The 11,956-nt window shown below is 40.9% G+C and overlaps 1 protein-coding gene across 1 annotated transcript; it reads left to right on the top strand.

Moving 5' to 3' along the window:
• The first annotated feature begins 283 nt into the window (after positions 1–283).
• Positions 284–8,755, top strand: LOC132104798 (sperm acrosome membrane-associated protein 4-like). The gene is made up of 3 exons (XM_059510334.1): positions 284–469; positions 7,818–7,928; positions 8,017–8,755. Exons 1-3 carry the CDS (start codon positions 418–420, stop codon positions 8,241–8,243), a joined length of 390 nt encoding a protein of 129 aa, XP_059366317.1. The 5' UTR covers positions 284–417; the 3' UTR covers positions 8,244–8,755.
• Positions 8,756–11,956: the final 3,201 nt, after the last annotated feature.

Here is an 11,956-nt window from a genome sequence, read left to right as displayed (position 1 = left end):
ACCTAATATATATATATATATATATATATATATATATATATATATATGTATATATATATATATATATTAGGTCAGTGGCCCTTGGCTTGGTATCATTGGCAGAATTCAGCCCCCGGTGAAAACTAATTGAGGAACCCTGATCAAGGGCTATTTTACATTTTCAGCACCAGACTGCTGATCTTTTTTTTTTCCTTTGTTGTTTTTGTTTTTTTCTGGGCATAGTTGTCCATAAATTAGATCAATTGCAGTCAGCTGTGAGACTCAGGTAGCTGCAAGGCTGTGGTCCATACCTTCTGTGTTTGGAAGTGTAATGGGTGGCGCCATATGGGTGTGGATCTATAAATATAGAGGAACACAGCTGTCCGACTAGACTGGAACGGTCCTCTACTTGAACTCAGCTCACATACAACAGGAAACATGAACAAAGTCTTTCTTGGAATCTTTGCAGTTGTTCTCTATTTCACTGTGGGTAAGAAACAGTTTTTGTATTATTTTTGTGTCAAAGTCTACTAAATTATGTTTCATAAGTGCACACTGTGAATGTGACTTTGATTAGCAATTATAATTGTAGATTATTTGTTGCTTATTTCTGGTTGGTTTATTTGTGTGATGCATGAACTACTTTCGTTCCACATTATTCCATTCATTGTGGAACATGTGAATCTGTGAGTCATGAACATATTAAATTTAGAAGCCTGTGGTTTATATGTGTATTGCTGTAAAATATTGCCCCCCTCCCTAGTGATTGTTTATGAGAGAGACACAGGTTAACTTGAGGTAGAGAGGCTCACCCAGCTCGCAAACGAACTTGGCAGAATTCACCCACTGATGAAGCAGTCAGTTTGGCTTTAGACCAATACGGTTTCTAATACAGTTTTTGTATTAGAAAATAATACAAAAACTGTATCTTACCACAGCTCTGAAGATCTGCCCCGTCTCTGCTGTTATTTTGTAAAGTGAATAGATCGGAGAAACAATAAAGCAGGAAGTTAATTTATGTTGTACAGAGAGAATATATATTTTTTATATTTTGTAGTTTTAAAATCTTGGATGGATTAGATATTGTAATGTAATCTCACTTCGTTTTTTGGTGCTTGCTCCTTTTCTTGGGTGAAAGGTGACTGGAGAAAAAAAAACAAACACTGAAGGTCTCAGCTAAAAATCTACGCAAATGCTGGTTATCATGCACCCAAAAGCACATAACATTTCCATACATTAGGACTAAGTACACTTCATCATTTGCACTCCATTAGAACAAACACTCATTTTCATTTTCAGTACTAGCCATTAACAGAGATTTGGTTAAAGGGTTAGTTCACTCAAAAATGAAAATTAGCCTATAAATTATTCACCCTCAAGTCATCCTAGGTGTATTTGACTATCTTCTTTCAGATGAATTCCTTTTGCTAAATAAGGAAACTTTGCTTCCTTTGCTCCTGTTAAAGGGGTCATATGATGCGATTAAAATTTTTCCTTTCTCTTTGTATTGTTACAAGCTCTCGGTGCATAAAGAAGATCTGTTGCAAAGACTAAAGTCTCAAATCTGAAGCGATATTCTTTATCAAGGTTAAGACTCTGCCAAGCCCCTCCTAAAACACCTTGTTTAAACATGCCCAAACATCTCTACATCACTATCTGGAAATATTTGTGTAATGTCACACAAATGTGTCAGGTGGAGAGACAGAAGATCCAAAAGCAAAGGTAGCTCAAGTCAAAGTCCTTTATTAATTAACAAAAACAGCCGAAGGTAGATGGCATGAAAAATGGAACAAAAAACACTCTCCTTAAAAACTTGACAGAAGAGTCTCTGCCGGGAGGGGCAGCGCCGAACAAAAATACTTGCTCACAGGACTTGCACAGGTGTAGGGCTACTTGAGCGGAGAGAAACTCCAGATGAGGCACTTCCTGGCTGGGAACAGGAGACAGGGCACACTAAGGCGAATTCTGCTACACAAGACTGGACAAGACAGAGTTACAGTCGACATGCATACGAGGGCATAGCTCACACAATAGTCTGACCCAGGACAGAGAGAACAAACGCCAGAAGTAGACAGAGTAATTAGACAAGACAAGACACAGGTGTGAGCGCAAAGCAGCGAAAGCGCTGATTGCGATGATCAACAGGTGATGACAGAGCGCAAACAGGTGTGCGCGCACTGGAGTGTGAGAGGGATGAAAGAAATAGTCTCTTGATGGTTTCCTGAGATAGTGAGACTCACCGGACTGGTGACACGATGAACCCTAGACAGTACACTACCATCCAGGGCAAAGACGTGGTGTTACCCCTCAGGTCCGCCAGAGAGATGTTGTGTTCTTGAGCCCATCTCTCATCAATAAAGTTCCCCTCCGATCCCGAGTCGATCAACGCGGGACATGTCACAGAGGAACCCGCCCAACGAAGAACCGCTGGCAGAGTGGTCCGGAACTTGGGTGGGGAGGATGTTACAGCAGCGCTCGCCAGTAGACAGTACTCCCCTGTCTACTGGCGAGCTCTGGCTTTTACTGGACACGATGCTGCGAAGTGGCCAGCCGCACCGCAATAAAGGCACAGTCTGTTGGAGATGCGAGGTTGTCTCTCATCTGGCAGGAGACGAATGCTACCCAGCTGCATGGGTTCTGGCTCAGGTCTAGCAATAACAGCAGGCGCTCACGGAAAGGGGCAGGAGCAGCACGAGCCTGTCGCCGTTGCTCAAAGCATCTATCCAGGCGAATCGCCAGTTCAATCAATTGGTCGAGCTGGACCGGTGCACCACGAGCGTAAAGCTCCTCCCTCAAATCCACATCCAAACCCTCCAGGAAACGCGCGACCAAGGCAGGCTCGTTCCATTCGCAAGTGGTTGAAAGGGTGCGAAACTCTATGGCGAAGTCGGCCACTGTTGTCCTCCCCTGGCGGATAGTGGTGAGAAGACGCGAAGCTTCGCGTCCAAAAACTGACTGGTCGAAGTCCTTAATCATCTCCTCCTTAAAGAGCTCAAAACGGTGGTAACAGTGAGACCCAGCCTCCCAGACAGAGGTCCCCCACTCCCGAGCGCGCCCTGTCAGCAATGAAATTACGTAGGCGATGCGGTCACGGTCCTCCGCATAAGTCTGTGGCTGCAGGGTCAAAGCCACCTCACACTGTGTCAGAAAGGCTCTACACTCGGTCGGCTCACCGGCATAACATGAAGGATTGTTCACACGGGGTTCAGGAAGAGATGGACGACTTGGAATGACTGGTGATTCCTGGTGAGCATGAAGAAGGCGAGACGACAGATCATTAACTTGTGCAGCCAAACTCTCAGCTGTGCCACTGGCAGCAGATAATTCCTCTTCGTGACGGCCCAGCATAACTCCCTGGATTTCAACAGCAGAAAAAAACGACTCCCCCTTCGCTGGATCCATCGTGGTCGGATTATTCTGTCAAGTTTGAGAGACAGAAGATCCAAAAGCAAAGGTAGCTCAAGTCAAAGTCCTTTTCATGAACCTAGGAGAGGAGGTAATTCTAACTTTATGACAATCGGTAATTCTAACTTTATGACAATCTGGCGCTTCTGAATCACCTACTGTAAGTATGTTTTGTTATTAGTTTAAGTATTTGTTATTGAGTATTGTCTGTGTGTGTGTGTATGTGTGTGTGTGTGTGTGTGTGTGTGTGTGTGTGTGTGTGCATGAACGTGCTTATGTGTGTGTGAGAGAGAGAGAGAGAGAGAGAGAGAGAGAGTGTGAAACACTTTTTATTAAGAATGGGCACTTTTTATTTCACTTCTTTTGGACTGATGCATGTACAGTGCCCCTAAGGTGACATGGTCGGTAAACTTAGTTTTGTTGTGACCACGACATAATAACATGATAATATGTTGTGGCCACAAGATATTAATTTGAGAGAACTCATGGGAATGTGATATTATGTTGTGGCCTCAAGATGTTATGCTGAGGGAACAACATCCATTTCTCATGAGTTTCTCACGGCTAATTAATAGACCATAATTATAAATACTATAGTGTTCATTGAGGAATTAATCATTCACTTAGTTTCATTTGTAAATGAAAAAGGAAAATGCTCAGCAAAACTGAGTGAACCGACCATGTCACCTTAGGGGCATTTGCATCCCCTGCTGAGTGCCATTAAACAGCTTGAAAGATCAAAGACAGTTTATAATTAAACTCCTACTGGATTCGTCTGAAAGAAGAAAGTCATATACACCTAAGAGGTATGAGTAATTTATGGGCTTATTTTCATTTTTGGGTGAACTAACCCTTTAGTGATGGAGTTGTCCCTTCCAACTTTAGTCAGCACCACAACATTTCAGTAAATAGACCAACTGGTATGATGGATTAGAAGTGTAAAGAAAATTGACAGCTCATTCAGTCAAACTGAGGGATTATTTGTAACCAAGCTCATGGGAAAATGGTTTTAAAATAATATTCAATATAATGATACAGCGAGTGATTATACTAAGGGGCCCTGTTGGTTCGATTATGTTCCCTTAAGGAAAAAAAATTAGGAGTTTATCTACACTTTTTTTGGAGCTGATTATTATCTTGGTCTTTTCAGTAGCCTAATAGCTGGTTTGTTGTACATGGAACATGTTGCCTCAAGGGGTATTGCATCCACAGGACCACAGGAAACAGATGATTCTTCTGCACAATCTGACTTTGCTGCAGCCTGGAATTGAACTACTGGTTTCGTCTGGTCAGAGGAGAACTGGCCCCCCAACTGAGCCTGGTTTCTCCCAAGGTTTTTTTCTCCATTCTGTCGCCGATGGAGTTTCGGTTCCTTGCCGCTGTTGCCTCTGGCTTGCTTAGTTGGGGTCACTTCATCTACAGCGATATCGTTGACTTGATTGCAAATAAATGCACAGACACTATTTAACTGAACAGAGATGACATCACTGAATTCAATGATGAACTGCCTTTAACTATCATTTTGCATTATTGACACACTGTTTTCCTAATGAATGTTGTTCAGTTGTTTTGACGTAATGTATTTTGTTTAAAGCGCTATATAAATAAAGGTTCCTTGACTTGACTCAGTCATGGTATTGAAAGTGGAAGACAGCGCTGGCCATCTGTGTACTGTTACAAATAAACGTTTTACATAATTATGAGCCTCTTTTCCTTGTTTACCCTGTGTTTTCTTTAAGCCATTTGAATGCTATTGTTTAATTGGTTGTTGAATAAGTCAGACCCCTATTAATGAACTGCGACTGGGATTAGAACATGGAAGTAACTGTCTTGGGTATATAATATGAAACATTTGCTGTAGGGTATGTGTATTTTCTCATTGTTTAGGCATGCGTGTAAGTACAAAAGTGTACAATACAGTTTAAGTACAAAAGTGTCATTCCTGCTTCCTGTTTGCCGTGCTGCTGGTTTGTGATTTGTAGCTCCATATACAAATCTTAAAAAAAGTTGGGATACTGTCCAAATTGTGAGTAAAAAAGGAATGGAATAATGTACAAATGTCATAAACCTATATTTTATTCACAATAGAATATAGATAACATATCAAATGTTGAAAGTGAGACATTTTGAAATGTCATGCCAAATATTGGCTTATTTTGGATTTCATGAGAGCTACACATTCCAAAAAAGTTGGGACAGGTAGCAATAAGAGGCTGGAAAAGTAAAATGTAAACAGTTAAATGTTAAAAGGAACAGCTGAAGGACCAATTTGCAACATATTAGGTCAATTGGCAATATGATTGGGTATAAAAAGAGCCCCACGGAGTGGCAGTGTCTCTCAGAAGTCAAGATGGGCAGAGGATCACCAATTCCCCCAATGCTGCGGCGAAAAATAGTGGAGCGATATCAGAAAGGAGTTTCTCAGAGAGAAAAATTGCAAAGAGTTTAAAGTTATTATCATCTAATGTGCAAAGATTCAGAACAATCTATGTGCATAAGGGTCATGGCCGGAAAACCATACTGGTTGCCAGCGATCTTCGGGCTCTTAGAAGGCACTGCATCACATACAACAATGCTACTGTAATGGAAATCACAACATGGGCTCAGGAACACTTTCAGAAAACATTTTCGTTGAACACAATCCACCGTGCCATTCGCCATTGCTGGCTAAAACTTTACAGGTCAAAAAAAAAAAGCCATATCTACACATGATCCAGAAGTGCAGGTGTTTTCTCTGGGCCAAGGCTCATTTAAAATGGACTGTGGCAAAGTGGAAAACTGTTCTGTGGTCAGACGAATCAAAATTTGAAGTTCTTTTTGGAAAACTGGGACGACATGTCATCCGGACTAAAGAGGAAAAGGACAACCCAAGTTGTTATCAGCACTCAGTTCAGAAGCCTGCATCTCTGATGGTATGGGGTTGCATGAGTGTGTGAGGCATTGGGCAGCTTACACATCTGGAAAGTCACCATCAATGCTGAAAGATATATCCAAGTTCTAGAACAACATATGCTCTCATCCACACGTCGTCTCTTTCAGGGAAGACCTTGCATTTTCCCTACATGACAATGCAAACCACATACTGCAACAATTACAACATCATGGCTGCGTAGAAGAAGGATCTGGGTACTGAAATTGTCAGCCTACAGTCCAGATCTTTCACCCATAGAAAACATTTGGCACATAATAGGTAGATGTCTTCAATGTCCTCCACGGAAAGAGCCGACAGACACACAACCCGACAATATAGCCTACCTTTTAAATAAATAAACCATGACCTGTAGACTTATATTTTCATTTTGAACTCAATTCTACTCGCCCTGTCTCTTTATGCTCTCCTCCTGTTTGCTTTGGTCTGTCTGGTAAACGACAGATCGTTAATGGCTGGTCTATGTGCTAATACAGTAGCCTACATCGGGCAGTACATCCAAAAGCCAACCTATCATTCATAGACCTCAAATATAGCTTTTCATCTAAAAGGTATAACAACTGTACATGGCCGCTCAATCTAATGTTAACCTACAGAACTGTGCGCTATTGAAGTGTGTGTGGACACTGAACAGCAGCTCTCACAGCAGGACAGATGGAGGCACCAGTGCTCTCACGTGTCTTTTAAGAAACGTTAAGACAAACAAGATGCGGTTTCTGCTGCTTTATTTTTCACAAGTTCACATGACCGAGAAACTTCGAAACTCGGTGAATGAAAAAAAATCTAGAGAATTAAATGTCTACGTTCAAATGAATAATAATAATAATAAAATAAAATAGAAAATGTGTGTGTTAGCATGGATAATTTACATTAAATGTAATGTGCGCGCAATGCACAATGTGCATTAAGATGGCTTTCAGTTCAATAAAATAACCAAAAAAAAAACTACATTTTGAATTTTTATTTAACTAAAGTGAGCATGCTTTGTTCTGTACTGTATTTTTTTTTTTTTTTTTTTTACTTTAACTGACAGATTCCGGTCAAAAAAACAACAACAAAGGAGTGGGAGGGAATGGGAGTCATTCTTCTGGGATTGAAACGGGATGGGATTTTCCTCCAGTATTTTCATGGGATTGGGACGGGATGGGATTTTTTTTTACTGTAGTGGGACGGAGAGATTTAAAATCCACTCCCGTGTCACCCTCTACCACCGACCAGTACAGCAAGGTTTTATTGTAGTTTTTCAGCATTTCAGGTGTTTCACATGTCTCACACACTTACCAGAATTTAGAGCACACATTAAGAGGAGAAAGGGTTGATGGGAAATGTTGAAAATTTTACCCATGTTCCTTATTTGATCCATTTGAGAAACATGCAATGCAATAATGCTCTTGCCCGTCCACTGAAACAGGCCATATTACTCTTTAATCTGTAGAAACTTCTATACTTTTTTTTTTAATGCATTTCATGTTTCTGAAAGTTTAAATTTATTTTTGTGTCTCAGGTCAGGCACTGCAGTGTTATGAGTGTAATCTGGGTGTCTGGAATCTCTGCATTACAAGCAAAAAGACGTGTGATGCCGGACAGCAGTGCTTCAGCGGGATAGGGAAAGCTGGTAAGTTTATGCTCTTCAAGAGCTGTTGGACACCTTTAGTTGTATGAGTTTTTAAAGCTTAATCTGTTTTTCTTGCATCTCTATTTAGGTGGATTAGTGGATATTAAGATGAAAGGATGTCTTGAAGTGTCCAAATGCAACATAACTGAACAGGTGAATTTCCTGTCCAACTCAAGCACCAAGGTGTACCAGATGATGAAGACGTGCTGCTCTGCTGACCTGTGTAACTCCGCTCCGGCTCACTTTCATTTGTCTGCCCTCAGCATGGCCTTCACTGCCACTAGCTCGGTCTTCATGGTCAAACTCCTCATTTGAGGAGGATAAACAGCACCACTGAGCAAATCATGCATACTAAACAAGCCAAATTCATTAGTTGTAAAATAATCTATGGAATTAATACATTTTCCCAGATTGCCCAGTAGTGATACTTTCAACATACCATCATTTCCTGCATAGATACATCTTAAATCTGTTGAATATCAGCAATAAAGACCATTCTGACTATAGATAAGCACCTCACCCTACTAACATTAATTAAAACCAACAATACATAGTTAGGTGGTTTACACACACATACACACACACACACACATACACATATGTCAGCATGCAATTGAACAGATTCTTTGACCTTTCTTTAGGGGCGTTTGAGGAATAATAATACCCTTATTAAATAAACCTTTCAGATGTTGATAGCAGCTTGCTGTGTGTTTATATGATTTTATTTCTTCTGATGTCCTAGTTTTTGTAACCATTTAATTTAAATGTTGGGGGTTTTGTCTATAGTACTGTACATGTGTGTCTATTCATTTACACAGGACATTCTTCATTTTCAAAGCAGTAAAAAATCCTAAAGATGTTAAAATAGTGTTTTGTGTTCTGTTAATGTGTTTCTTTATTTGGTAAAGACGACATTCCTTACTGAAAGAAATGTATGTAAAATGGAAGAATTTAGCAAGAAAGGTTTTTTTGATGGTGCTGGGCGGGGGGGGGGGTTGGGGGGGTCACAGAATGCAGCACTTGCATGCTCTGACAAATGACCTGTTTTAGTTGCCATCATACTGTGTGAAAAAAATGCAAATATAAGAGCAATAAAATAGTAGTTAATAAAAGTCAAGTCAAGTCACCTTTAAGCCTGGTTCACACGGCAGGATAATTAGGCCGATTTTAGCCCCGATTGACACCTTCCGACAATCTTAAGGATGCTCCGATTATCGTAAAATAATCTGATCAGATATTCCTGCCGTGTGTGGTGTGTTAAGACTGCTCTCCTCTGCTCAGAAGGACGTCGGGACCGCTCCGATCTCAAATCGGGGATTGTTTACTCTGAAGTCACGTTTGATCTCAAGGGATTTTACGAGATTTCCCGTCTGACCTGGGAATGCTCGGGAGTCAAATCGGTTCGTGTGTGATGTGTTGATTTTGCCGTGTGGCTGCACACCACACACTGTACGACCAAAACTGTTAGACCCGTGATTTTTTATCGCCGTGTGTGGGGTCTCTCAGGTTTGGAAAATCGGCCGACAATTTTAAAATCGTCCCGTGTGAACCAGGCTTTATTTAAATAGCACGTTATACAATATTGTGTCAAAGCACTTGTCAGTATCAAACAGGACAATAGTGTGTTGTTAATGCAAGAAGACAATAACAAAGAGTACATCTTTCAGTTAAAGTCAGTTTATTATTGATTCAGTGATGTCATCTGTATATGCAAGTGTTCCTGGTTAATTAATGCAGCCTAAAAATCCTTTAACAAATTTGAATATTAGAAATGTGTTAGTGTGTTATGTGTAGACCAGATGAGTCCTGCAAGTACTGGGTTCTGTTTGATTATTCATGAATTCACAAATATGATAATTTCTTTATTAGACATAACACTTACTCAGAGCAGCATGAGTCAGCAGTTAGGTATTTATTACATCGGTGTTGTCAACCAGCATCATGACACACATGCTGCACAATTCAGCCCACAGCAAAACTCTTAAAAAATCCCCAGGAAATACATTCTAAAAAGGGATCACATGATTACTTTTGTTAAAAGTTACATAGAAACTGGGAGTGGCTGATTTCCTTTCTTGCTCAACTTACCCCATTCTCTCCTATAAGAAAAATCTCATCGATTATCATGACACCCATGACAGAAAATGCATTTAAACTATTCAGTGTATAGTAACACAAGCTATGGAGGCCAGCTTAGCTTTACATAGTTTTTGTTAGGAAAATAGTTTAGGTTCTAAAAAGCTCCTGGACTGGAGTGAAACTGAGCTGCTGTCCATGTTCTGCTCATGGTGTGAGATTGAGGACAAGAATTAAACTACTGAACAACCCCACTGTTCAAACCTGAGACAGAGGTCTGACATTGTCTTTTCATGTGTGTACATGTTCTTTGTACAAATATCAGAGAAATAAAGACTCCTTATTTTCACCTCAGTGTATCTGAAGACAACATACAAGAGTGCATTAACCTGTTTAACTGAAATATGCAGGTGTCAGTATTTCCTGAGAAAGTCAACAAATGAGCATCATTTACATCATTTAAAATAATTTGAAACATGAAGGTGATAAATCATGGTTTTTTTTTGGGGGGGGGTCAATTCAAATCTGTATTTTTGCACACATTTTCACATGACCTTTCATTTGCCACTTGTGGGTACATAGTCTTGACCATGTCACTACACCGGAACCTAACCTTAACCATGACGAATCCCTAAAATCAGAGGAAATGTTGGATGAACGACACTGATGTACAAGCACCAAACACTGATCGCAAGCCTACACTTCACAACAGCTATAAACTGATTCTTCAGATTTGATTGCTTCATCACTTGGTAAAATCAGGTTCTGCTGGGTACATTATGTTCAGATGATTATACGATTATATTGAGATGAATCAAAAGATGTCGATCCTGTAACACACTACAAAATCACAGACGCTGCATGTCTAGAGTGAGTGAGTGTATGTGTGTACCTTTAATTGATTTATTTTTGTATTTTTCTTTCAGGGTGTGGGTGTGTGCGTGCATGTGCATTTGTGTGTGTGTGTGTGTGTGTGTGTGTGTGTGTGTGCGTGCGTGTGTGCTCTTGCTTTTGTGTCATATCAGGACATAACTCTGTATAATGACTTGGGTATGACATAGGTATTACAAGGAGAGGGTGACTTACGAGGACATAACCCATGTCCCCATTTTTCAAAAAACATTTATAAATCATACAGAATGAGTTTTTTTGAGAAAGTAAAAATGCACAAAGTTTCCTTAGGCACTCAAACTCTACCTGAACCTTACACTCCATCCAACTCCTAATCCTGGTCCTCCATACTTCTGGGCCCAAGGGGCGCCCACAAAAACAGGCATAACCAGAGGCCGGATTGCCGGCAAGTCTTCGTCTGCCATCATGGGCCTCTGGTCGCTCAACTCAAGGTGGAACCCTGCCGACTAAGCCAAGTTTGTCACGCAGGCCGGAACGGGCCCCTACCGAATGTACCACCTCAAGGAGTTTACCCAGAGACACCACAGACAGACAGCAAGGTAAGTATTAAAAGTTCAGTTTTATTAGGTTAAGATCCTAAATACTAAAACACGTGGTGAAAGAGTTCCAACTCTGTTCCCCTTGGTCCAGCAGCGGTGGGAGCTCTCGATACAATGGCCACAACCCAATGATTAACAGAACGGGAAGCCGACTCAATCCTTCCACGGAGCAGATAACAGCAACAGATAGGACTACGAGATCTCCACTCAGCAATTCCTTTCCCAAGCATTCGATGGTAGGTATGATGATTCCTCTTCAGGGCAGCCAATGGTCAATACCTGCATAACAATGGCAAGGGATTCTCACAGCAGTTCCTCTCAAAAACAGTGAATGTTACGTATCTGTATAGGTGATAGTAAGGATCGAGCCCACGAATGTTCCTCTTTGAACAGACACGGCAGGTAATCGTACAGACAGCGATACAAGGATCTTTGCCTAGCGGCTCCTCTTCAAGGCAGAGACCCAACAGACGGACAACAAGGTAAGTAATAAAAGTTCAG

Source organism: Carassius carassius, chromosome 25, assembly GCF_963082965.1.
Source record: "Carassius carassius chromosome 25, fCarCar2.1, whole genome shotgun sequence".
Taxonomy (NCBI): domain Eukaryota; kingdom Metazoa; phylum Chordata; class Actinopteri; order Cypriniformes; family Cyprinidae; genus Carassius; species Carassius carassius.
This window is presented reverse-complemented; position numbering and strand designations above follow the sequence as displayed.

Excerpts from the sequence above, each read along its gene's own strand:
- LOC132104798 (XM_059510334.1), top strand. The coding sequence starts at position 418 with ATGAACAAAGTCTTTCTTGGAATCTTTGCAGTTGTTCTCTATTTCACT. Across the intron at positions 470-7,817 it reads TGTTCTCTATTTCACTGTGG|GTCAGGCACTGCAGTGTTAT; the intron begins GTAAGAAACAGT and ends TTTGTGTCTCAG. Across the intron at positions 7,929-8,016 it reads CAGCGGGATAGGGAAAGCTG|GTGGATTAGTGGATATTAAG; the intron begins GTAAGTTTATGC and ends ATCTCTATTTAG.